This window comes from Triturus cristatus, chromosome 11 (genome assembly GCF_964204655.1).
Source record: "Triturus cristatus chromosome 11, aTriCri1.1, whole genome shotgun sequence".
NCBI lineage: Eukaryota > Metazoa > Chordata > Amphibia > Caudata > Salamandridae > Triturus > Triturus cristatus.
The window spans coordinates 808,983,162-809,010,892 of NC_140594.1; the positions used below are offsets into that span (position 1 = coordinate 808,983,162).

The 27,731-nt window shown below is 47.9% G+C and overlaps 1 protein-coding gene across 4 annotated transcripts in view; it reads left to right on the plus strand.

Moving 5' to 3' along the window:
• Positions 1-27,731, plus strand: part of PIK3CB (phosphatidylinositol-4,5-bisphosphate 3-kinase catalytic subunit beta) — a 965,971-nt gene that overhangs the window by 437,214 nt on the left and 501,026 nt on the right. For all 4 annotated transcript variants that reach the window (XM_085634521.1, XM_085634524.1, XM_085634523.1 and 1 more), the window contains one exon: positions 24,225-24,407. In XM_085634521.1, the coding sequence (XP_085490647.1) occupies positions 24,225-24,407 (183 nt within the window). The remainder of the gene's footprint in view (positions 1-24,224; positions 24,408-27,731) is intronic.

A 27,731-nucleotide genomic window follows, 5' to 3' on the forward strand; every position in this document is an offset into this window, starting at 1 on the left:
AGAATTGCAGTTTCCACAACCACGTGGCTCCTTTCGACGCTCCTTCTACAGAGGAGCCTCCAAAAATATGGGAGCAGACACCTCCTCCACGTTCAAAGCCTCTACCCCAGTAGAGGATATTTTTGAGGAGGATATAGAGGATGCAACACCAAGGGACGAGCTCGAGGCAATACCAACACTCGTACCTCTCCCGCCACAAAACAGTGACTTTCCTCCACTCCCCCCAGACCATTCCACTCCAGTCGGGGGAAGACTCACAGTTCCTACCTGTCTGGTACTCCATCACAACAGACAAGTGGGTAAGACAAATTATCCAGTATGGTTACTGCCTGGAACTCACCACTACCCCCCCACACATTCCACTCCAGCAGCGTTCCATGTCACCAGACCATCTTACGCTCCTCAAACAAGAAGTTCTCTCATTGCTTCAAAAACACACAATAGAACCAGTTTCCTTACAATATCAGGGTACAGGGGTATCCTCACTGTACTTCCTAATCCCCCAAAAGGACGAGACTCTAAGACCAACACTCGACCTCAGACTCCTAAATCTGTACATAAACTCAGATCATTTCCATATGATCACTCTTCAACAAGTGCTACCACTACTACAACAAGGCGATTTCCTTGCCACACTAGATCTCAAGGACGCTTATTTCCACATTCCCTTGCATCCTGCTCACAGGAAGTACCGAAGATTTGTAGTGGACGGACAACACTATCAGTTTACAGTCCTTCCATTCGGGGTAACAAATGCGCCCAGAGTATTCACCAAATGCCTAGCAGTAGTAGCAGCGCATCTCAGAAGACAACAAATTCATGTCTTCCCGTATCTAGACGATTGGCTAATAAAAGCCAACTCATTCAACAAATGCGTTATACACACTCACCAAACTATTCAAATCTTACACAACTTGGGATTCACAATAAACTATCCCAAATCTCATCTCCAACCCTCCCACATACATCAATATCTGGGAGCCACCTTAAATACCTCCAAAGCCCTAGCATATCCCAGCCCAGCCAGGATAGCCAATATACAAGCTCTCATCGCAAAATTTCAAACCCAACACTCTCTTCCAGCAAGAGTGTTCATGCAACTCATAGGCATGATGGCGTCATGCATCTTCATTGTGCCTTATGCAAGACTTCAAATGTGTCCCTTGCAAGAGTGTCTAGCAGATCAGTGGAATCAGGGCGGCCATTCTTAGAGCCTCTTCCACAAATAGTGCTGACAACCGACGCATCTCACGGGCTGGGGAGCCCATCTCCTAGGACACACCACTCAGGGCAAATGGACCACTCAACAGAAAGTGCTCCATATCAATTACCTGGAACTACTGGCAGTATTCCTAGCACTAAAATCATTCCAATTACATCTCCAGAACAAAACTGTCCCCATCCGGACGGACAGCATGACAGCCATGTATTATATGCAAAAACAAGGAGGCACACATTCTCTCCAGCTGTCCCAGCTCACACAGAACATTTGGAGATGGGCCATTCCCCAGAACATATACCTGCTTGCAGAACACCTTCCAGGAGTTCACAATCAGATTGCCGACCTTTTGAGTCGACACTCAACAGATCCACGAATGGGAATTACATCCACAAGTCCTACTCCCCTTCTTCCAAAAATGGGGCCAACCAGACATAGATCTGTTCGCCACACACAAACGCAAAATGCCCAACCATCGCCGCCAGGTTTCCCCACCCACAGTCGAAGGGCAATGCGATAAGGATGAACTGGTCAGGCAGATTTGCGTACGCTTTTCCGCCTCTCCCACTCATTCCATTCATGGTACGCAAGCTCAGGCAACAGTCTCTCAAGCTAATCCTAGTAGCTCCCACATGGGCACGCCAGCCCTGGTTCACAACACTGCTGGAACTCGCTCTAGTTCCACACCAAAAACTGCATCTCTCCCGTCCTTAATAACCCAGAACTATGGAGAAATAAGACATCCAGATCCAGGTCAACTGAATCTAGCGATCTGGCTCCTGAAGTCCTAGAGTTCGGTTATCTCAACCTACCACCAGACTGCATGAATATTATGAAAGAGGCCAGACGACCTACCTCCAGAGCCTGCTACGCTGCAAAATGGAAAAGATTTGCCATTTACTGCACTAACAATGATATACGCCCACTGGATGCATCCCTCCAGAACATCATTTGCTACTTACTACACTTGCAAAGATGTAATTTAGCGTACTCATCCATACGTCTCCACCTAGCAGCATTAGCAGCCTACTTACAAAATCGACAACACTTGTCATTATTTAGAGTACCTGCGATCAAAGCCTTCATGGAAGGCCTTAAGAGGATTATTCCTCCCAGATTACCACCCTCTCAATTTCATTTATTTTCTAGTCCTCAAAATACATTAATACATCATAGTCCATAGATCATCTACTGATTTGCCCCACTGGACGGTAATGTATCCTGCGGTGTCTGGACCGTTGTGTCACATGGTAGCGAGGGTTGGTATATCATCTGTGTATGCCTTCCCCTGTAGTGTGTCTGATTATCTATTCCAGATGATTAAGTCGGCGTCAGAACTGCCGAGGGGGGAAGGGGACGCACAAGGTGGGCAAGGATGATCGGTTCTGACGAGTGAGGAGATGACTGGCTATAGGTCCGACGGTTGCGTCGTGGGGGAAATGAGCGGTCGTGGGTGTGGACATTGTCCATCTAATCTATTCGGCCCTCTTACCTGTCTATTATTCCGCTATTGTTGGGATCTGTGTCGCGGGAGATAGAGAGGGGTGTGGGGCGGGGGCTGTGTTGCTTCAGGTGTTTCCCCTGCTGTCATCTCCTATTTGAAGTGAATTAATAACTGCGCCCATTCCATAGATACTGGATGTTTACGTGTACCCTTTACTTCTTCCTCTCTCAAGGTCTCTTCCTCCGCTGCCCCCCATTTGTTCATTGCCCCCACCCAAGCTGCTTCCAGAGGCCCGGTAGGGGCTCTCCAATGCATGGCTATATTCCTCTTTGCCAAGAGGATGGCTAAGGATGCGAATCGCCATTGTAATTTTGCAGACTTCTTTTTCCGGAAGACCCCCAGAGCGCATGCCTCCCATGTGGAGATGTTCGGGAGATTGACCGTTGTTCGAAGTGCATGATGAACCTTGTCCCAGTATGGTTGTATGGAGGGACAATCCCAGAACATGTGCTTAAAGTTCGGGGGCATGTGAATCGTGTATCAGGGTAGAATCGGTGTAGTTTATTCGGCGTGAGATGCGCGCGGTGTAGAATATTAAACTGTGTTTTTGAATCGCGCATTTCTGGAAACCTTTTTGGGATATTCCAAAGCTTGGCTCCACTCTTTATCGTGGAATGCCCGACCCACGTCGTCTTCCCACGTCTGTCGCAGTCCGTCAAGGGAGATATTAGTCAGTTCCCGAATCGCTTTGTAATGCTAAGTGATTAAGTGCCTACCCGCTCCCATTCGCAGTATTGTGTGTAGCACTGGATGTGTCGGGGGCTCCCCATCCCAAAGGTACCAGTATTGGCGACCACTGTCTAAGAGTTGTCTGTGCATTAGAAACTGTCCTTGTGGGCGGTCATACCACTCGACCATCTGGGCATATGTCTTCAGTTGCCCCTCATGAAACAGCCTCCACCTCTGTTACATTGTGATCGGTCCATACCCGAAGGGCTCCCGCGGTGTAGTATTCACTCCTCCGGGGGAATCCCACCAGGGGAAGTAATGGAGAGTACAGTGGTCGTCCCTTCGACATACGGTGCACTCGCATCATACACTTGCGGGCTATAGAAACCTGTAGCGGGTGTGTGCGCGCCGGTTTGGTGCCTGGCTTAACATTCTTCTGATAGCTGAGAGGGGTAGTCTGCCGTCCTCGGTTATTGTTTCTCCCACGTGCCTTTCTGCTGTCCAGTGAGAGAGCCATTGGAGTTGCGCCGCGAGGAAATATGTTTCGAAGGATGGAGCTCCCAGGCCTCCGCAAGTCGTGGGCAGGTACAACGTGCGCAGTGGTATTCTATGACGACCGTCTCCCCAAATCAGAGCTGCAAGTAGCGCGTCTAGTTCCCGAAAGGAGCGCGGTGGGACTACCGGGAGATTGGTGACGTAATGGAGCATTCTAGGAACCATAATCACTTTTGCTATGGCTACGCGCCCGATGGGTGCCAGAGGTAGTGTCTTCCAGAAACCCACCGCCGTTCGCAAGCCCGCCAGCGCTTTGCGATGGTTGCCCTCATAGAGATCCCCGGGGGAATGGTACAGCCGCACTCCCAGATATCTGGGGGCCGTAGCGTTCCACGCTAGAGTCTGGGTGCCCACCGTGATCTCCAGAGGCGCCAGATGGGGGCTGAGTGGAAAAATAGTCGATTTTCCCCATTTGACTCTAAGTCCCGAAGCCTCTCCGAACTCCTGTAACACTGTCCATATTGGGGTGAGATCATCCGTAACGTCCCGAACATAAATCGGAAGATCATCTGCATATAGTGATACGCAATGTGTTGTATCTGCTATTGGGATTTTCCACGTCTCCCCCTCCCGTCGCAATCTAATGGCCAAAGGTTCCACTGCCAGAGCGAAGAGGAGAGGGAAAAGGGGGCACCCTTGCCTGGTCCCTTGCGCTACCGGGAATGGGGATGAAATAAGTTTGCTGATTCGTACCCTAGAAGTGAGGTCTCTGTAGAGGAGCTGAGTATATGCCATAAGTGTGGGGCCGACATTTATTTTCCGGAGGACTGCGAACAGATAGGGCCACGTTAAGGTATCAAACGCTTTCTCTAGATCCAAGATCAGGCATGCTGCTCATGGTAATCGGTCTTTTGCTCTGTCTTGAATATAAAATAGCCTACGTAAGTTAAGTAAGGTATTGCGTTGTGGAACAAAGCCACATTGGTCAGGGTGCACCAAAGCCGGAAGGATTTGACTGTAGCGATCGGCCAATAGCTCCCCTGGAATTTTGCAGTCCGTGTTTAAGAGCGTTATCGGTCTGTAGGAGGCTGGGAGTGTGGGGTCTCTGTGTGGCTTCAGGAATGTCAGTAGGATCGGTGCCCGAAGCGATTCCGGGAGCGTCCCTCTGATTAATGCATCCTCGTACATAGATGTCAGCCGAGGCGCCACCTGGGACGCAAACGTGCTATAATACTCGAGTGGAAAGCCGTCCATTCCTGGCGCCTTCTTTCGCGCTAACGACCTGATCATGAGTTACGCCTGCGGGTGTGATCTTCCCTTCTAATTCCTTCCTGTCTGCGGGGGAGATTTCGGGCATGGGCCCAGAAACTGGGCCAACTCTTGTGGCGTCTCCGTCTTTGGAGCTCGGTATATTTCCGCGCAGTAGTCATGAAATATGTGTAATATGTCGATTTGGTAGTATTTGGGCTGCCCATCTTTGTCCTGTGATGGGGTGTGTCGTTGTGTCCTGTTTGGCTAACCAAGCCAATAGTGACCCCGTTCTATTACCCTCCCGGTGTGCTTTAGCTGCATAAGCGCGAAAGTTGTATTTGCGCAGGTCTCGCATTGTTTCTGCGTGAGAGGTTTTAGCTGTTGACAGTTGTGCTAGTGTGGCTTTCCCTTGGTCTATGTTTTTTGACAGTTCCGCCAATTTAGTCTCTGCATTTTGTAAGGCGCTTTCCAGTACTCTCCTCACCCCTACCATCTGTTGGATGCAGTGTTCCCTGGCGCTGACCTTAAATGCGTCCCATTCCATTGACCTGGAGGATGCCGTGCCAGCGTTCTGTAGAAAGTGTTCCTGAATGTATTCCCCATGGATTTGGCGGAACGCCTTGTCAGTGAGGCATTCTTGGGGTAGCTTCCACGTTTGGGACTGGGGCGGTCACCATCTAAGGGTTACTGTGTGCGCATCGTGATCAGACACTATCCTGCCCAAGTAGTCAGCGTGCTGCACTTTGGGTAGGAGTACCATGGAGCACAGAAACCTGTCGAGCCGGACTCTCAAATTGTGAGTGATGGAGTGAAAGGAGTAGAGTTTGGCGGTTGGGTTCCGAGCCCTCCAGGCGTCCAACGCCCATCGATCCGCCCATCTCCGGAAGCGCTCAGTTTGTTTATAGGAAGGTGAGTGTAACGGTGGGGGATGCGATCGGTCTAGGTGCATATCTAGTGTGCAATTGTTATCTCCCCCTAGGAGCCACGGGATCGACGTGTGGTGAGCCAATACGCCCGTGAGTCTATCCCAGTATTGCTCTTGTTCTACATTGGGAGGGTATATACTCCCTATGAGTAGCGGTTGACCCTCTAACGGCCCTGTCATTAGCGCATATCGCCCATCCTTATCTATTAATCGTGTTTGCTCTTTGAATGGCACCCCTGGTCTGAGCCATATAAGTGCACCTCTTGCAAATGTGGAATATGTTGTGGCGCAGATAATGCCCTGCCATTTTTTGCGCAGACGGTCTACTTCCTTCACAGGTGTGTCTCTTGCAGGAGGGCTACTTGGGCCTGCTGTCTCTTAATGTATGCATAGATAGAGTACTGCTTGCGGGCTGTTTGCATCCCCCTGACATTCAGTGTGATACATTTTATGTCTGAATTAGGGATTTTGTAGGACATGTAGTGTGAAGTTGAATCCGTGTTTTCTCAATGTATATCGTCCCCTTAACCCGTCAAACCCACCTGCCACTCGCCATTTACAATTAATCTGCACTGTCTGTTTCCGTCTCCTCGCCCACTTGAGGATACCTGGGGGATAAGAGAGCAGGGGGGTGGGGGTAAACTGAAACACTGGGGAACATTCCCAACTCAGGGGACCTATCGCTCGGGGCGATACGTCCAAACTGGTTGTCATATGTAGACTTTAGTTCATTGCTGTGGGGTGGTGGCTTTGTTTCTACCAGTCTAAAAATAGCACCAGGGAGGTGCCCGCTAGCACCACTTCTGCTCTTAGTCATCTGGTTCTGGCTGGAATGTCGTTCACTGTTACAATTGTTGTAGCACGCCTGGACGATCCAGACATCGTGCCGCTAGGATTGGATATCGCTCTGTCTGCATTTACTCCGGTTCGAGGCCGTGCCGCTCTCCCCGTGCGTCTTAGATGACCGTTGTTCCATTATATCAGTGTGTCAGTCGTTTGGGGGGGTCACTATTTGAGATGTCACCGAGCCCTCCCGAGACATGGGTGTATCAATGCCTTCGTCTTCCGAGCTGAACAAGTGTGGACCTCTCTCTAAGTCCGACCCCCTCTATACTGCTCGATTTTCCCGGCCTTCCGGTGTTGCAGAGCAATCCATATGACTTCAGTCTCTTTCCATCCGAGTCTAAGGACTGGAGTAGTGAGTAGGGCCTATCTATTAGACACTTGTGACACCATCCCGTGCTCCTACCCTTAGCTCAGGGCCTATATACATAGCCTAGGGAATAGATTTGTTAGCCTTGAGGATAATTTGCCCTATAGTGAGGTTGTTTCATGGAGCTGTGTTGAATTCAGGCCTGGTAGGCCTCAAACGGGAGAGACTCCATCTTTCTTTCTGCTCCGGCAGCCCGGGACCTTTCCAGAGGGAGGGGGATGTTTTAGTTATGAGGTGTTATTCGCTCGGAGAGAACCGGTTCAGGCCGGCCCTTATCGAAGGATTGTATTTTTCTTCATGCCGAAGACACTACATCAGGCCGGCCGGCTGGGAAAGTGTCCTTGGTACGGGGAGGTACAGGAATTTGGTGGGCGGCAGGTTTCGAGCTGGAAATTTCCATGAGGGAATGCACTTCTATATTAGTGAAAGTCTGAGTGAGATAAGGGCACTTGCTTCTAGACCATAGGCGGCATCTGGCCGTTAGCAGAAGAGCTATTACTTATTCCAGGGAAGACTGATGATGAGCTTGAATCCAAAGAGGAGAGAGTAGCCGATAAGGACGAGGTTCCAGTGACTCGGAGAGGGAGAAGGGAGCAGACCCACAACTGCAGAGGGGTGACTTCCAGGCTAAGCCGAGGCATAGACGAGAAGGGAACCTAGATGACCATTGAGCACGGGCTACGTACCATAATGGTGAAGTCGACCCCTTTTTCTTTAGAGTATACAACTTAACCTTTCACTTTCCTTGCAGGTTGTCTATATATATAATGTATTCTGCGAATGTGCATGTGGCATTTAAATAAAGTATTTAGCTTGTTGTACGTTAGCATGTGTTGTGTACTTTTGTATAGGAGGATAGCCTATTCTTTAGTCAGAGTTGCCTTAAAATGAACAGAGGTTAATCCTGGTCAGGTAAGTGGTAACTGGATGAGGGGGAAAACAAGCCCCTCGAACTAGAGAACAGGTTGTGCTCAACTAATAGTCTTTGTGTGATCTGATATATGGTAACCCCGATTCCCCTGTTGTGTACCGCAGTAACAATAGGATGAGCTCGTGCTAAGGCTGCCGTGTAGGTAGGAGATTCTGGGTCTGACTGAGGCCGCGAGATCGTGTGTGTGTCGCTGCCGAATGGGTAGGAGATTCTGGACCTGACGGAGGTCGCGAGACTTTGTGTGTTGCTACCGGATGGGTAGGAGATTCTGGGTCTGACTGAGGCCGCGAGATCGTGTGTGTCGCTGCCGAATGGGTAGGAGATTCTGGGTCTGACTGAGGCCGCGAGATCGTGTGTGTGTCGCTGCCGAATGGGTAGGAGATTCTGGACCTGACGGAGGTCGCGAGACTTTGTGTGTTGCTACCGGATGGGTAGGAGATTCTGGGTCTGACTGAGGCCGCGAGATCGTGTGTGTCGCTGCCGAATGGGTAGGAGATTCTGGGTCTGACTGAGGCCGCGAGACTTTGTGTGTCGCTGCCGAATGGGTAGGAGATTCTGGACCTGACTGAGGTCGCGAGATCGTGTGTGTGTCGCTGCCGAATGGGTAGGAGATTCTGGGTCTGCCTAAGGCCGCGAGACTGTGGTTGCTGAGATTGCGAGGCTGTGAGGTCTTGATATATATATATAATAGGAATTCCCTGTCCTTAGATGGTACGTATATATGTGGTTATTTGGGTGTAAAAAGACCCTAGGGAGGGGGTAACGTTCTGTTTTGGGTCAGAAGGGCTCTGTAGAGCGGGTTCCACCCGATCCGAAAACCCAAGCAGAACACCCTCTCTGCGGGGTTTAGTGTAGCAACTGCTTGTAGTGCTTTCCTGCGTTCTGTTATGATTTGTGCGAGGTCTGGGGAGCTGGTAATGGCTGAGCCGGGCTGCACTCTGAGTGGTGTGAGGGTGACCCTTCGGAATCGCCGTCCCGAGCATCCGGGTGGTCACACCTTGTTTGCCAGTGTCGTTCATAGGGTGCCGTATGCATTGCTCCACCCAGGTTTCTGCATCCCTTGGGTCCGTAAAAAAGTGAGTTGTGCCATTGTGTATGATTTTGAGTTTGGCAGGGAAGAGGAGAGCATATTGTATGTTGATGCGCTCAACTGCGAGGAAGGTGGCTCTTTGTTGTTGGACAGCTCTTGAGTAGTCTGGGAACAGCATGACCTGTTTGTCTTCTACTTGTAGTCGTCCATGTTGCCTGGCTGCTGAAGGATGGTGTCCCTATCCTGATAATGTAGGAGCTTCAAGAGGAATGGTCGAGGAAGTAGGCCCGGTTTTGGTCTGCGTGCTAGGACCCTGTGCACCCTCTCTATAGAGAAGTAGGGGGTTAAATCTTTTGCGGGCGTGAACGTTGTGATCCAGGAGGTGATGTATTTGATCGGGTCCGTCCCCTCTGCCCCTTCCGGAAGATTCATAATTCGGATATTGCTCCTTCAGGAGCGTCCCTCCAAATCGTCCGTCTTGTTTTCCAATGCCTTTATCCGTGATTGCAGATCTTTTATAGCATTGTGTTGCTGCGTCTGCGGTTCCATTGTTTGGATCGTTTGTTCACTCTGAGTGACTTTATCTGCCAATTTCCTATGGTCGTCACAGAGAATATTGAGGTCTGTGGCCAGTTCGCCAAACTTGTTTTCCATAGTCACACTGGAGTGTTCGATGGCTGCAAGGACCTGGTCTAGTTTCCTGGACATGGAGTCTTCATCGGAGGGCTCCTCTCTTGACCGGGTCACAACGGGTGTCGAGGGAGTCGCTCTCTACTGTTCGGGGCATGCAACGTACCCACTGCGTGCTGACGGCCCATGGTGGGGGGGTTCTTTTCTCCTCTTGCAGCGGTCAGCGCCCGGTGTCACTCAATTCCGATCCCAGATCTATTGACAGCTGCTGGGCGAATGCGTCCAACCGGAGGCTTTTGACTCTCTGGGCTGTTACGGTTTCTCCTCGCCTTTCGTAGGGGTCCTTTGTGTAATTCTATCCCACTATGCGTGCAACTCACAGCTCGATTGTCTCTTTGGTGTCGTCCACTGCAGGCCTCCACGATGCGTCTCACCTCCCCTCTATTGACCTGAGTGCGGGGAGAGCAGCCAGTGGTGTCCCGGTGAGCTGCCCCTGCGCTAAGACTTGACGTCCGAGTCTGGGAGGCGATCTGTGGCTCCGTCAAGGCCGCAGCAATTCAATTGAGGCTCAGTCCTTCTGATATGTCCAGCATGAACCAAATCAGACATGTGGCGGTGGGGTGCTTCGCCTGCGGACTTGCCACCAGGCAGCGGGCGTGCAGGTGGTGGGTCGTTCTCGACCGTGCTGTTGGCTAGTCAGATGAGTACATGTCCCAGACCCCACCGTCATACAGTAAGGGCCATCGGGGTGGGGGGGCTGTTATGTTGTCAATTTGGCCCCCAACATCGGGGTGCAAAGGTTGTCAGCATGTGTCTCGTTCTCTCTTCCTACCCCCCACACACCTCAAGCCCCAATGCTGAGCGGGGGTGAAATGGCTGCTACGTCCCAGACCCCGGCCACCATGCGCCGTATGTAGCTAGAGGGTGTCGCCGACTCCGCCGAATTCCGCTGCGCGGTGTTCACGATGGGAGGTCTTACCCCCTCTACACTGTCCGGGTTTTGAGTGTGACTTCTCCGGCTCAATGGATGCATGGGCAGTCGCAAGAAGAAAAGAGCATAGGGTCACACTCTTCCTCCACGTTAGGCGTCGAGGTTGCAGGCCCAGTGGTATGGGACAGACGTGAAGTCCTGGCGCTAGGGGGAATCTGCCTCCTTATGGTCTGCCTATTGATCGCTGCGCTCTCACCCGTACTGTTGACCGACAATGTCGCTTCTGCCGCCCCGGCCAGCTATGTTCTCAGCAGGGGACAGGTGCTCGTCTCCCACCCCAGACACTCTTGCTCGGCCCCAGCACGGCCATCCTCTCATCTGTTGTGATGCATTCGGGCGGGCTTCAGGAAGTTCAGGGGCTCCGATTACGGGCCCTGGCCCGCCCGGCCTGAGGTTAACGTGGCTGCAGCACGGGTCCGGTGGCTCGCGGGTCGTCCCTCCTCCCGCTCAGACAACTCTCGGGGAAAGGTGGAGCCCAGAAGGGGGATCCTGTGCCGAAACTCTAAAGTGTCACGGTCCACAGCACGCTGCCCACGGGGACGCTTCTCGGCGTTCTGGTGCACGGGGATGCCCGCTCCCTCGGGGTCAGTCGGGGGGCCACCTCGTCCTCACCCGGTGCCCCCGGTAGCTGTTTTGCAGTCTTCGCCCTCTGATAGTGCAGGTCCTGCACAAGGATGTTGGCGCACACTCCATTACTCAGAGCATCGCGCCGTTGTGCAGCGAGTCCACCGTTTTGTCCAGCGGCCTCCGGGAACCTCCGACAGGTGCCCCAGCAATGCCGGCACAGCCCGTACCGGGGATCTGAGTTCACCGGAGCCGTCTCTGCATCATCCAGACAAGGTACTGCCTGTTATGTCTTCAGGTGCATGGGGCAGATATTAGTGGCGATTGCACGGGCCACCGGTCGGAGCCTCAGGGAGAAGAGTCCGCCATCTTGGCTGGCTTGGCTATGCCCCCCCTAGGGCACACTCCTACTTATGTGACATTTTGGACCACTGTGCGTTCTACTATTCTGAGGGAGGGAAGGTGTCTGAGAGCTTGCGTTTCTGCACTTGTTGAGGCTCGTACTAACCCCCCCCCCCCCCCCAGTGAGCCCATGAACTTTGCTGCGTTCCCAGTGCTTACAGTGGAATACCTTTACTCCGCACCATTTATACACAGAAGTGATCCTAAAAATTCTTGCCGTAGTACATGACTTAGCCAATTCCACCAAAACCAACACTGACTTGATGCAGTATGAAATATCTTCAATAAGAACTGATTTGAAAGTGATCAACATCAGAATCACAGAGGCTGAAGACCGGGTCAGTACCCTAAAGATCCCAAACTATTGCTTAAAAAAAAAAAACAAAGACATCACATCACATCCTGGAGATCCACCTCAATATCTCTACAAAGACCGATGTCTGAATTGGAGGGTTGCAATAGGAGGGGGAATCTGTGAATATTCGACTTACGGGAGGGGGCGGAAGATTTGGCTGCCTCCTGCTTCAGCTTCCTGGAACTGTGGCTCCCCAAAGTACCGGCTTTTAAGTCTGCCCGCTCAGAGAAACCTAGGCCCATTGTATGCAAACCACTCATATTTCAATATGTACAAAAGACCCTTGAGTAAATGAGAAAAAATAAACATGTTGACTGGAACGGTACTAGAATGTACATTTTTCAGGACGACTTCTTGAGATCTACAGTTGAAACTAGGAAGGGCTTCTTAGCACTACTTCGAAGACTGCATAATAAAACCATCCTGTTCTCCTTTGCTGGCCCAGTTAAATTCCGGATCAATGTTGAGGGACTGACTTATATCTTTACGGAACACAGAGACTTGGTGAAAATCATGGATGAAAAAAAATCTGCCGAAATGGACACCTCTTTCCAAAAATCTATTGCAAAAGCCCATAAACGTTGATATTTGTTTGATTTTTTTATGGTATAGTACGAATAAACCTTGTCTAGTGCTCTTTACCTCTTAGGATGTATTAATATGTTTTAGGGTCATATGTCAGTTGGGGTGTTTTGGGTTCCCATTCAAAAAGCCTAGATGTGAATAGAATGGAGATGGCTATACGAACTGTTGAGCCGATGGGCGGGGTAGTCGAGGCTAAAGAGAAGGGGACTAATAGACACACCTCAAGGGTGACCCATGTTCTCTCGTGGAACATAGCAGGCCTTCAGACCAAACTAGCTCTTCCTGAGTGGAATGTACTTATCGAGGTACGATGTCTGCATGTTCCAGGAGACCTGGAGCACGGTTCCCCTATACAAATCTGGGTATACTACATTTTTTGTTCCAGCTTCCTGGTCAGGGAAAGGCCGTCCATCAGGGGGCCTTCTCATATGGATTAATATTTCTCTGAATTGGTTAATTGCTAAGGGTAATCTTGATTCAGCAGATTTATTACATTTATCGATTAAAGGTTCAACCACGAATAAAAAAATGGAGCTTTTTAATATCTATGCTCGAGGGTCTTCTGGGGCACAAGTATCCTCAACCCTTGCTGCTCTAGATCGAGAGTTATCACTTCTTTATCCTCTTGCTAATATTATTGTAGCTGGAGATTTTCACTGCACCTTCGAACCACTGAGTAGTGAGGACCTGCTGGGCACGAATGAGGCAGATAACAAATGGGATATCCCAACTCTTAATATAGCTCCTATCAAGAAGTGGTCCCAAAGGGCTATTCAAATGAATGCCTTAACGCTCGAATATGACCTAAGAGCAGTAAATGGCCGGACACCCTCAGATCAGCATGGGGCTAACACTTTTAATAGAATCAGTTCACCATCACGCATAGATTATATCTTGATTAGCGCCCATCTATGGGGTGATCTCCTAGATATGGTAGTAAAAGACACCCTGGATAGTGATCATAATCCACTCTGTATGCAAATAAAAAGTAAATGGGGACCCAATGATTCTAAAGCGAAGGAGCCCCTTAGATTGGTAACGAAAGAGTTTGAGCCCTCCAATTGCAACAGTTGGCTTAAATGGCGCAAGGTTGCATATCAGGATGACAAGCTTTTCAGCATAACTGAATTGTTAAACCACAAGATCAAGGAACTTGACTCGATAGGTGACAATTTAGAAATAACTCATAACTCATGACTCCTGTTTTCCAGATTTTTACCAAAATTTAATTATAAGGCTGGGACAGTTTTTTTACATTCAAGGTCAGTAAAAAAGGGAAGGGAAATCGAATATCGCCCAAGAATCCTTGGTATTCGGTTGCATGAAGGGATAAGAGGCAGGTGCTATCTATAGCCCTTAGAGGGAAAGATGTGGGCTTAATTAGAATGGCTAGGAAGGACTATGCTAGATCCCAAGTGGCAGCAAAGCATGAGTGGGAAGAGGCCCACTGGCAGGAGCTTAAGTCAGCTTCACGACAAAGATCCAATGCTATTCTGGGAGATAATCAATAAGGGGACTCGTAAAGGCTCTGAGCCGGTACCCAACCATATTACGGGGCAACAATGGTATGATCATTTCCATGACCTATACTCTGGTAAGGTGGATGTTTCATATATAGAAGATGAACATCACCCCTATACATTGGGAGATTCCTTATCAGTAGAACTTTGACCTACAGGAGGTAGCCCGGGCAATAGGTAATATAGCCCCCGGCAAATCAGTGGGTCAGGATGGCATACCTGGCGATCTCCTTTTGTATGACCAAAAATCTTGGGCACAGTTTATTTTACGGCTGATGAACCTTATAGCTAAAGGCCATGCAGTCCCTGAATCCTGGAAGGGGGCGGAGGTGGTTGTGATCTATAAAGGGGGATAGGGAGGACCCTGCCAACTACAGGCCGATCAGTCTAATAGATATGATCCAATAGGTGGTTGGCAGGGTGCTTTTTATGAGGTTAAGGCTGTGGATGGAGGAAGGTGATATTTTGTCGCACTTCCAGGCTGGTTTTAGGGGGCGAGTGGGTATGATGGATCAGGTCTTTAGATTCTTTATGATCTATTGGAAGACCGTGGTCATAGGGAAAGGCAGTTTGTAATTGGCCTTCATTGATCTGAAGACTGCTTTTGACCTGGTCCCCCGCCCCAGGCTTTGGCAGGTGTTGCATGAGTTGGATACCCCCCCCATGGTTCTGGATTTTATTAGACGCCTCCATGAGGGCAACTATGCCAGGATAAGGTGGGAGACTCAGGGACAGCTAACAGGGAGGATCGAGGTGAATAGGGGGGTACGCCAGGGCTGTGTATTGGCGCCGACCTTGTTCTCCCTCTTTGTGAATGGGGTGGTAGACCATTTGAGGGAGTTTCCGGCCGAAGCACCAGTCCTGGCGGGTGAAAAAATCCCGACCCTCCTGTACGCCGACGATACCCTCCTGCTGTCAAAAAGCCCAAGTGGTCTCCAGAGGCTGTTGGATAGATTTGGCATGTTTTGTTCTGGGCGAGGCCTAATCATTAATACTGCTAAAACAAAATTGTTGACTATATCCCCCTCGAAGCGGTTTAGAAATAACATCACCCTTGAAGGAAAACCATTAGACCTAGTTGAGTCTTTTGACTATTTGGGTATACGGGTCACTAGTGATATGAAGTGGCGTTCCCATTTGACAAAAATGCTTCTAAACCACAAGCGGGTATCCGGGGTGATCTTAAGAGAACAACAACTCTCTGCAAGCAAACCAATATCCCCGGCCCTTGTGGTTTATGAAGGTAAAGCTCTCCCCTCAGCCCTCTATGGGGCCGAACTCTGGGGTTTTGAGAACACAACTGACCTAGTGAGATCGGAGAACAAGTTTTTTTAGAGGTCTGGTTTCCCTTCCAATCTCTACTCCACTAAAGCCCCTGTATTTAGATTTGGGCAGACGTTCAATCAAAGATATTGCACGCCTCCGCCCTCTACTTTTTTGGGCCCGTATCAGATCGACCCCAGAGCTGTCCTTTTATGCAGCAGCCTTTAGCGATATCATCCAAGCGGACATAGGCCAGAGGATCAAATGGATCTCCAATTTGAGGCGTCTATTATCTGACATAGGTCTAGGGGAGGCATGGGTTAGCCAGACCCCGCCTCCCAAACAGGTTATAAAAAAAGCTTATTGAAATTGGGTGGAGGGGGTTCAAAAGACCAATGCGGACAGGGGAACCCTCACTGAGCGGTCCATGGAACACAAGCCTGTTCGGAAGTTGGAAGCATATCTTGATTTTATCCAAACTCCTAGAGATAGGTCCCTATATATGAAATTGAGAATCAGAACTCTTCCTATAAACGATTTAATAGCGAGCTGGAGGGGGATCGATCGATTGGTATTAGTAACAGCAGCAGCGCCATGCCCAGGATGTGGAGCTCGTACCGAGTCCATTGCCCACTTTGTTTGCTTGCCCAATTTATAGACACATCAGAAGCAAGTGGTTAAGACCTGTTTGTATATTCTTGGGCTCAAGAAATTATCTGTCCGTTTTACGTGTTCTCAGGACAGATACTACCTCCCTTACTGTGATCTACGGGGTGGCGAAATACCTGGGATGCGCATGGGTGCTACATTCAAAGTTTTTCACACTAAAAAATATGGATTAGGCCTATACGAATTGTTATGCACTATACTGATGTATATTACTTTTATGATACTTAAATTTTAGGGGTTTTCCCCCATTTTTAAATTTTTTTTTATTTTTCGTTTTTATATAAAATGGATTTTATCTTTTAATTTGTAAATGAATTGTTATTGCTAGTTTTATATCAAATTACTTCCATGAATTGTATAAGGATTGATTCTGCTTTTATGATATATTTTGTATCAAATAAAGCTTCTATCATTCATATGTTTTAGGGTGTATTAAGAGGTATTAGGATATCATAGGATTTGCAAGGTGTACTCACTTACTTTTGACCCAGCACCCGGATACAATTCCTACTAATAGCCCCATGTTTTACACTCCATAGTTTACTGTTACAGGTTTGTTGACCTTTACTCAGGCCCCTCACAGTGCCTGTCACTATTTACCGGCCTCTTCACCCCAAGTGCTCTGACTTTGCGATATATATACCTACACAGCATTGTCTGATCTTGTTGGCCCCCTCTGTACAGGTCCTGTTGAAACCCTGTCTGAACCAAAGCGACCGTTCCACTAGGATCCCTAAAAGACCACTTTCTCCTCGGGATCTAGCCTAACATGGTGCTTTAGTCATTATCACCACCTGAACAGCAGCCCAGTGTAACCCACAAGCATCTTCACTGATTTTGGTGCAACCACGCCTCCACTAATGAAAACCTGAACCCTTTCATACAGCTCAAAATTTTGGATTGTAGTAAACCAGTCTGCTGTCCAATTTTGACCCACACTACACTCGGCATGGGCTACAACTTCCTCTTATCGCCACGCTTACTCACTGCAGTTTGGGGAGGAGGGGGTGGAATTGGGAAGCTCATTGGTGGATCAGAGGATTTTTGTTTGTTGTTGTCATTATTTGTTATACTTTGCTGTTCTTATCATTTAATCTCTGCAGATTCACTAATTGTTTATCTGGAGCTTTTACCATAGACTACTCTAGCAATTCGACCAAGGCTACAAATATAACAATACCCTTATACCTGTTGCCACTAAGGACATGGTCCTACCTCATGTTAGTGAACCCTTGTCATCCTGTGAAGAGGAAGAATATTGTGGATTATTCCCATAAGCTACCTGGCGATATTATTCTCCTACAGGAATGCAAACTCAACCAAGACATGGCCCTTTCTCTTCAACGTAATGTTTTTAGTTCAAACCTGGGCAGTGCATGCACTGCTCTGCGAGGCATGCTGTATTCAGTTTGTGCTTTGAACAAACCCACCGCTTTTGGTTGGTTGTCCTGCCTCTCAAAATTTCCTTTAGTCTGGTTGGTCAATACTATCCATCTGTCCCGCCTTTTGGTGCTTGATTCCCTCCCCGAGGACTTCATAGATTTTCTTTTGGCTGGCCAGCTCTGGCCATCTGTTGCTTCCTTGCTCGCATCCCCTCCCTCCTGTCATTGCGGCCGTCCCTTAATCTCCTTAGTGCTGTTTTCACACCAACACCTCCCATTGTCACTGCTTGTGTTACCTTTTTTTCTAAACACTGGAGGATCAGCCATGTAGAGCTTCCGTTATGCTGCTCTTTTAAAAAAATGTGACCGCTTCTGGAGGCTGTTTAGTAGCGAGCAGCCACGGCAAACGAGAGATGCCCGTTTATCTACTCAGGAAGAGTGCAATACCCAGAAGTATCCAAAGGTGATTAATTAGCCTTGGATATCACTGCAAGTTTCATTTGTGGAGGCTGAAGGCCCCTAGAAGTCACCTCTTGTTTCTCAACGGGATACATCCATGTGCCAGACGCCGGAGGAATTCGTTTACATGAGTAATCTTTTTCGAGTGCTCAGAAGACCGATACTTTAGTCAGGTCACCAACCTGCGCACGAGTAGGAGTTGCCGTGACGCAACCTATGACCGGGTGGAACCCCTACAAAGGCCACACACAGACCATCTAGTTAGTCCAGAAGAAGACCCCACCCAGACGAATACAATATCGCACAATATTTCAGGGGCCGAAACGTCGACACTTTGTTGGCAAGTGTTAATGATCACCCAGACTAATAGAGAAATAATAGGATTAATTACCGACTGGGTTGATACTTTTGTTTTCAATAATTTCACACTTTCTATATATAATTTTTCTTTGTAGTATATGTTCATGTATTCTGTGTATAATGTGTTGTGATATGTAAATATATATATTGTTTTTGTTCACTATGTAACAAACCACAATGTCATTGTAGAAGAGTTGTTCTGTGTGTGTGGATATACATGTATTTAATTGTTTGCACAAAATTTTTCTAAAACATTTAATATAAAGAAACATATCATGGAATAGAATACATGAGTTTTCTATTTTTGGGTTTGGATATAAGTTAAGATTCATTTTTTCATTGATTGATTGTTCTCATCTTTTTAGAGAGATAGAATTGGACGAATATTCTTTATTTCAAGTTAGAGTGGCAGAACCACTGTTCTCGTAAAGTACTTAATCCCCAGGTTCTGCACTATACTGGGCTACCCCATTCTTTCATACTGAGCTTCATGAGGCTGGTGCTTTTAGTGTACAGCGTAAAACGGTGCTGCGCTTAATTTTTCAGCACTGCGCCCGCTTAAATCAAATGTGGCTTCAAGAGGCTGGGTGCTTTTAATGCACCAGTAAATGTTGCTGTACTCACAATAATGTACTGCATAGCTAAATACCTCTTTTGGATACATTTTATTGATTTTGACCGAGACACCAGCCATACATTACGACACCATGAAGACCAGGAGTACAAACAATGATCTGCGTGACCCATTCCCTGAATATGAGTGATAAAACTGCATGCTTTAGGACATTCCCCTCGAGACTAAACCATTACCTCCAACCACTTCCCCCAAATCCTCCGATACTTCTTACGACACCCACGTGCTTCATACATAGTTTTTTCTTGCGTGGCACACCAGTCGACCCTGGTCTGCCAGCATCTGACACATGGGGGTTCAGGGCTTTTCCATAAGGCCGCTATGTCCCTTTTAGCCACCACCATTGCTGTAGTAAAAAAACAATTTATCATTCCTGGACCCATCCAGCCCGTCAGTAATCAGGGCTCGACAAATTCACTCGACCGCTCGCATTTGCGAGTTAAATTAATTCAGGACGAGCTATTTTTAGGTCCTACTCGCCCTTACTGGCAAGTAGGAATACAAACTGACACTTGGCCTCTGCCTCTGAAAACAGGGGAAATGTGACAAGATAGCAAGATTTAAAGGCATCTTTATTGCTCACAAAGTAAATGAGCAATAAAAATGCTTTTAAATCTTGTTAACATGTCACATTTGCTCAGCTTTCAGATTAGAGGTCAAGTGAATTTCAGTTGGGTCGAGGAGATTTTGTAGGTTACTGAACCTGCAGGTCTAGTGCATTTTTAATGATTTTTAGAGCCCTGCGCCCAGGATCATGTGTTTTGGGTCGTGCGGGATGTCCCACCCCCGTATTTCAGTGAGTTGCTCCTCAATGTCTCCCCAGAACCACGCCAAGTGAGGACAAGCCCATACCATATGGAGAAAATCAGCAGGGTCGTGTCCACATCTAGTGCAGGCAGAGGTCGGGCTAAACCTTGCTCGATGAAGGGGTGAGGTAAGCTGCATGCAAATAATAAAGTTGTATCATACGCAGCCTAGCGGATGCATAGCTAAATACTTAGGTCCCAAAGGCGAGATGGATTGCATTGCGAATGCTTGTTCTGATGTTGCTCATTACCCTGCAGTTGGTAAAAAAAAATTAAATTAGAAAAAAGCAGGGACATAACTTTTCTTTCACACTTCCAAAATCAGTTTGCTTTCATCCATCGCAGACACCGAAGGCAGATGGATTATTTCAAAATTATCCAAACATGGGGTGGAATGTTATGTGGCTAACGTAAATGCCTCTAACTGTGATGACCAAGGGTTCTGGACTAGACAGACACAAAACCTGCAAGCCATCCCAGACAAGGCACTACTCTTTTTCGCTGGTGACTTTAACCTTCCCTTTGACTCTACTATTGATAGGGACTCGACATGTCAGTACCATCCCCCTAAATAACAGACTTATGAGACACCCACAAGAAATTAAATATTTGTAGCATGTGTTGGCCGTAGATACATATGCTTAGCATACTCATGCCATCTAGTGTTGGGCTCGGATGATTAAAAGTTGTTTTTCTTAGAAAGGTTCTTGGAGTTACGAAGGCAAGTGACTCCTCCTATATTCTGTACACTGCGCATGTTCATCAGCTCCTTAGTTAGATTGTTTTTTGTTTTATTTTGCCATTGGGTTCTGACATCAATGTCTGAGCTCCGTGACAGAGCTCAATTCCTGCCACAAGGCTTTTCCAGCGCCCGTTGCTTTCTCAACCCTCGAAGAGAACTCGACCATCACTACACCGACTGGTGTTTATCCATATTTTCGATTCGCCCTCTCGGGCCTGATTAAATCCTTCTTTCTACTTGAGCCAACAAATCTAAAAACTACAAACTCCGTATGCTCAACAATGACAAGGGAAGGAAAAGACTCCATACAGCTTTTACCCTAAGTTTCACACCCAAGTATTCCAGGCAGGACCAGCACAAAGTGTGTAATCTCTGCTTGTCCCTGGAGCACGACGAGGTGTTGTCTGAGGCGTGTCTGGCTTTCCACTAGAAGAAAAGGCTTCAACAGTGAAGTGAGCTGTATTAATGTCCACTCCACCATGCACACACAATATACTGAAGATTCATGCGATATTTTTGAGGAGCAGCCAGAGCAAGAAACTTAGGACACCGAGACACAGGCAGAGCTGATGGACATCCTTATACTGCTGGCTATCAGTGGAGAAAGTTCCAACTCCTACCCTGAACTTTCCACACGAAGGCTCGTGAGTACACAAGTGAAAGCCTTCCATACCCCGATAAAACCAGGTTGGGTGTCTTCCAGAACACCACTGCCCTCTGGCTATGGTGGTCTCCGAAAACAGGTCTAGGAGCAGACCTATGTCCCTCAGTCTGCGAAACACTGGACAAACGTCAAAGTATAAAGCCTTAAAAGTCTGTTCCATGCCGAAACGGAGCAGAAACAGCCACCATTAGATCGAAAGACCCCTTTGATGCCGAAACACCCAAAGACTCCCTCGGCACAAACTTCACTCCACAAAACCATCATATGAGGCTAAAATTATCTCGACGCCGAAGTTACCTTCGACGTCGAAACACACAAAAGCAGTGTCGGGGTCCAAACAGCAGCCTGTACAACCAATTCTTGAAAGCCATCAAGATAAACTATACAAAGGACATCCAGACTCCTTTCTGCTATTTGATCAAAGTGCAGCGTCTGACCTATGCACTTTCCACTGCTATAAATCGAAAATAGTTGTTTGGTCCTTATTCAATTTTGCAGACTTGCGTCCTGTATCACAGTGACTTTGAACTCACTTGCGAACACTAAACTAATGCAACTTTTAGTTGCAATGTTTAGAGTTTCCTCAGTGAATGAGCCCAAGAAATGTGAGTTTGTGTATTGTAGGAGAAGGTTTACCAAATATATAAATGCACAGAAAGGCCTTGGTCTAGAGCCACAGAAGAACAGACTCTAATAGTGCTGACCCATGTCTCCTAGGACAAATAAAAAATGATGCTAGAAGTATGTTTCATGCGAGAGCAAAGTGGTTGCATTTTGTTCTGTGACCTAATAAAGTTTGTTTTAAAAAAAAAAAAAAAAAAAAAAAAAAATGCGAGAGCAAAGTGGTATACAAAGTAAATTCCTGTATATTACTTTCTATAATGCCTTTTCCCCCTGCCCAACCCGTGGACAATTCAGCATGCAAGGCAGTTTATGGAAGCTGTTTTATTAATTAGTCCTCCTTCTTTATCTCTGTCCCCTTGTGTCATCTCTGTAATCTGTTTTTCCAAGAATTCAGTTTTTTAGTTTTCCTTGTCAGTTTAATGTACTCAGGGTGTTGTATGTGTTGTGTGATAGTACCTTGTATATTGATTTTCATGAAATTACTCTTTAAATGTAAAAGTGCTGAAGGTGCATGTATATATACGTGATTTAAACATTTTATGGAGAGGGTGAAAGACATGTTTGATCAAGGAAGCTCTATTATCTAGGCGGACAAGTCATGTAGGTATTCGAGTGGTGGAGAAGGTAATAAGGCAGAGTCCCATGATTGTCCTGGGTGTACTAGGGAAGTCAAGTAGTTTATCTTTTGATTCAAAGTCCAGATAATTGCTATGGGTCAACTTATAGAGGTATGTGGAGATTAATTACCATAGCTATGTTTCTGTGTGCCTTCAGACATAGGGGTGGACGCCATATGATGTGCTGGTGTGAGGATGAGGATAAGTGAGAGGGATGCAACATCTAGGCTTAAAGGGAGAACCAAGCATCCATGGACATAGGTAAGCACCCATGTCATTTCAACCAGAGTGGGTAGACGCCATAAGATGTATTCATCGAATGAGGAAGGTGCGAGGGGCACAGCACCTGAACTTGGCACACAGAGGAGCGTGTACAGTGTCAAACAAATCTTTACATTTGTTCATATTTAGAAGTTATAGTAGAATCTGTGAGTTTAACTTGGTGGGGGCAGAGAATCCTTGCTTATAGCTTATACGAAGTCTAAAAATTGCCATGGCTGTGCACACCTGTGCTATATTTGAGGCACCCAGGCGAGAAGATGATGGTGAGAGCAGTAAGTTCTTCTCTTGAAAAACAATATTAGACATTTGTTAGAAATGTCAATTCAAAGGTAAAGGTTTATACTTGGCTGTTTATTCTGAAGATTATCTTTTAAGTCAGTGGGTAGAAGAGTGGTTGACAGTGATTGTGCTGCTGGGGATATTAATGCCCCCCTATTGTAGGTTGTGCTTAGTTGAGAGCTTTAGTGGTGGCAAAGCTTGGGCCCTTCCTATGAGCCTTTATTATTCATTCTTTAACTTTTGTGAGGAGGAAGGTTTTGGATATTTTTGGAAGATTAGTTCTGGAGTACAGCGAAGTTCTGGTGGTAGTCAGTTGTTAATTAATGTAGCACACCTTCAGAAAGATTATCTTGGTGTTTGAATGCAACCATTCAAGTGAATTAGTCTATTTTTAGCTGCTGCTGCAGTAGATTAGTATTTACTGAATTCTGAATTAGTTACTAATTTTTTAGATGGGAATAGAAGTGCAATGAAAAATGTGGAAAACTAGCATTTTGAGAGGTATTCCGCTTCTCAATATCCTGGATCATCTCCGTGCTTGTCTGACTGGTAAGCACAAAAGTACTTAATGCAGTCACTTGCCCCTACAGAATAGAAAGGTTTTTATCCTTTTCTGTAGCTGCCAATTGGTGGTTTTGTGAATTTCAGAAATATTAACTGCAACTTTGGGCTCAATTTACCATGAATTACAATGCCCTCCAATAAACCTTTTATTAATACCAGTATTTATAGCAGTTGAGAAATTATAGCCCTTGGAATAGCTTTGCTTAGGTGGAATTATATGCACTTGCTGGTTTTTGGGTTTCTGAACAGCATACATAGTAGTTTTTTCTTTTTTTCTTAAGATGGCGATTTTATTTGTTTTTTTAAGATGATCTATGAAATAATTACTACTGAAAATACTTCATAAATATGGAAACCATGTTGACTAATGGAAACAAGTAAAAGATTCTGTGCATATATTGTATCAGTGTAGATGTTGCACGTGCAAAGACTGAGAGGTCTAGTTTCCTCTCTAATGGTGGCAAGCAAAGTCTTTACTAGATATATTTCAGCTGCACTGGCACGGCACAGTGTCTGGAATGTGTGATTCTTTGGCAAGTCTCTATGAATCTGTTTTTCATTGGTGTTTTTTGTGTTTTTTTGTGCTGCTTATCAGGATGTATTCAGTTTCCAAGTATCTCCAAACATTAATCCTATCAAGGTGAATGAGCTTGCAATTCGAAAACGCTTGACCTTGCATGGAAGAGAAGATGAAGAGATAGAACTGAGCCACTATGTGTTGCAAGTCAGTGGAAGACTGGAATATATATTTGGTGATCATCCATTAATTCAGTTTCAGGTATGTTGGGTTTAAAAATAGTAAAACCGCTTGTGGTATCTTGACTTAATACCATTAGTTGCTGACCATGGAAGGGGATCCGCTTACAATCTGTTCTTAGAATGCACATCCCAGCAGTGTTCCTTACATCACCTTGTTTCCTCTCAATGCTGTTTCATTCCCTGTTCCATTCCTTAAACTCAGGGACCCAAAAAACCGAAGCATTTCCTGAAGGACAAGTCGTAATTTCAACGTGTTTTTTTTCTTTCAAATGTATCTAATATGTATAGAACACGTGTTATTTCAATCCATTGCATGACATTATGCAAGGAGCGACAGTAGGGAATATAATGTCAAAGATATAAAGGGATTCGTCAAATTCAAGAGCCAGATTTAGTAGTGCAGCTTTAGGCACAGTCTTGGTGGTCTGTTTTATGCAATTCCATGTCTTTGTGTGACATGACTGTGCGATTACAAACAGAGGTTTGTGTCTTCAAATCAACCAACCGTTGCCAGCAGTATGGTGCTCTTTGCCCTCACAGCCGACATTGCCTATCTCCAACAGTAATGCATCTTGTACCCCAACTCTTGTTTCTTTGCAGTACTTCTGTTGATGACGTATCTTTTCTGTACGGCTTGCCATATTTTTACCTTACCTCATGCCACTGTTCATATTGAAAATAGCTATGTCTCCCACTTGACGGCCTGAGTGCTGAACTGCTCTTCAAGGATCTTCTGGTGTGCTGTTGCCTTTTTCCTAGCATTTTGACACCTTCCCTCTTATCCAGGAACTTAGAGGATCTCTTTAACAGCAGCATGCAGCTGGAATTATTGATCGCCTCCTCCATGAAGACAGCCAGCTTTCAACTGCTAAATTAGTAAGAAAATCCAGAACTTTGCAATCACCCAAATTTCTTACCACCACACCAGTCACAAGCCATTTTCCTTCTTAAAACAGCCAGCTGATAGGTCTATAACCATACGCTTTTGCTCCTCCTAATAGAATATAAATTATGGCACCACATTATTACCCTGCTCGGCCCAATGCTAACCTTTCACAGTTTGGTGTCCTCTGATCATTTCGTTTACTAGCAGAATCGGGGTGCTAAGCAAGATGCTCACAGTGGCTATTGACAGCACATGCCCCCTATCCTCTGTTTTTAGAAACTTGATTTCTGCCCAGTTGCTAAGCTCACCATACCTCAATCTCCTCAAAGCCATGAAACCGCAATATAAATACCCACTTTGTGCCTCAAGAATCCGATAGAGACTACTAGCCGCAGATTCCTTAACGTAGATTTATCCCCAGGCGTGAGACTGGATCCAGACTTTTTTTTGCCACAGCATCTCTGCGCGCCGGGGGTGGCACCACGTGACTCCGCCCTGACGTCCGCGGACGTGACGTCAACGAGGTCCCAAGTCCAACCCCGGCGCGCTGAAGTCAGTTTCCTTCTTTTCCGTGCCACAACGCAGATCCGGAGTGAGTTCTGTTGGCCTGTTTTCAGGCCTCTTAACGCTTTTGCGTTGGGAACAGTGTGCGATGCCTTTGGGTTTCAAGACGTGTGCTTCTTGTACGCATCAGATGTCGGCGACGGACTCTCATCCTATTTGTATGTGGTGTTTGGGTGAGCACCATGATTCTACAGACTGTGATGCTTGTCAGCATCTCAAGGCGAAGTCCTGACGGGAGCGCCGGATGAAATTGCTTTCGGCCCGCTTGTCCAGATCTGTCTCGTCACTGCGTCCGTCTCCTACCTCTGAAGGGTCCAGAAGCTGCCAATTCCGGCTGCGGCATCGTCCTTCACCTAGGCCCCATGGGCATCGCTTGCCTGCCGGTAAGTCCTGCAGCTTACCACCGCGGCCCTGTCCTCAGTGTGCAGAGGGTGCCGGTTCCTCTCGGGACGTGCGCCCTTGCCTGTTGCCACCCTATCCGCCGTTTCCTGGCATTGGGGCAACAAGGGCCCAAATGAGAGCCTGCGCTGCGGCTCTGCAGGCTTCTTTGGGTCCCCCTCCTCTCCCTGAGACGTCCGCAGCTCCCTCGCCATGCGCGGGGCCTTCTGCGGACTCGCTGGCGGCCTCACCCCTGGCGCCGGCAAGTTCGGCTTCAGGTGTTGGAGTGGTGTAGTCTAGGTCCGGCCCTCTTCGACCCATGGCGTCCATGCCTCGCCGCAAAACCCCGCGGGGTTCCCTGTGGGGTCGCAGGAGGTCGTCGGGACTCACGGCTCATCCCTGAGTCCCCCTCGGTCCTCTGGGCAGGCAGCTGTCTTACCGGAAGCTGAGCTGGTGCCGTTCTGGCGCCGACTGCTTTCCTCCCCGGCCGCGCCGTGTGTGGAGGCCGGGACCTGGGGCGCCTCACCAAGTCCCTCTCGGTCCTCTGCGCAGGCGGCTGCCTCGTCGGCGGTCGGGCCGGCGCCTTTTCGGCACGTTAATTGGCCGCTTCGGCTGCGACCTCACCCCTTTCTCCTATGAGGCACGTGGTGTTGGTCGACTCGGCGCCCCTGGTGGACACTACGGCGCCGATGGAGGACACACCGATGCCCGTGGCGGACTCCCCGGCGCCGTCCCGACGTTGGATCGTCGACTCTTCTCCGGATGTTCCTTCCTCTCCGTAGGATTGTCATCTCCTTGTCTCTTCTTCACCGGAGACTGGACGCCGCATCGTTGCCTTTTCCCCGACGGCTTCCAGTGCGAGTTCTACACCGTCTCCGTGTTCATGGCCCCCGGACCCGCTCTTCAGCACCTTGCAGGTGATTGCCCCGCCGGCTTCTCTGCCTTCTCCGGAGGCCCCTCAGGCCCCTCCCTCGTCCATGGGTCTTCCATCCTACAGGGGCGAGCCGTTTCTTCCTCCAGCAGTGCGTGGGGACGGGCGGCTTAGTTTGCAGCCTTCGCCCTTGGAAGAGTTGCTCTCTCCCTCACGGAGTCCTACGGAGGCGAGTGTTGTCTTTGTCCAGGCCATCTCCACGGCCGCTGGCATTCTGCAAATGGGCAACCCGGTCGCCCCACTCCCAACGGACCACTTGTTGGAGGTTCTCCACCAGCATTTGAAGCTTCGCTCCACAACTCTTCTGGGGGCCTGTGGGTGTCCTGCTACGGTACCCCAGCCGCTCCTTCACCGTCCTGCCCCGCACGATCTAGCCTGCCTTTCTTCCCACCCATCTGCCCAGGGCCCTGTCCTGCAGACTGCTTTTCCTTCCTTGCCTTCGGTGTTGCTCCCTCCGTCACGGGAGGTCCGGTGGTTGGACTCCTGGGGGCGTAACATCTTCGCTTCCACTAGTGCTGCTCTGCGCGCGCTCAACACACTTTGTGTGAGCCAGGGCTACCTCCGACCTATGGGATTCCAGAGTC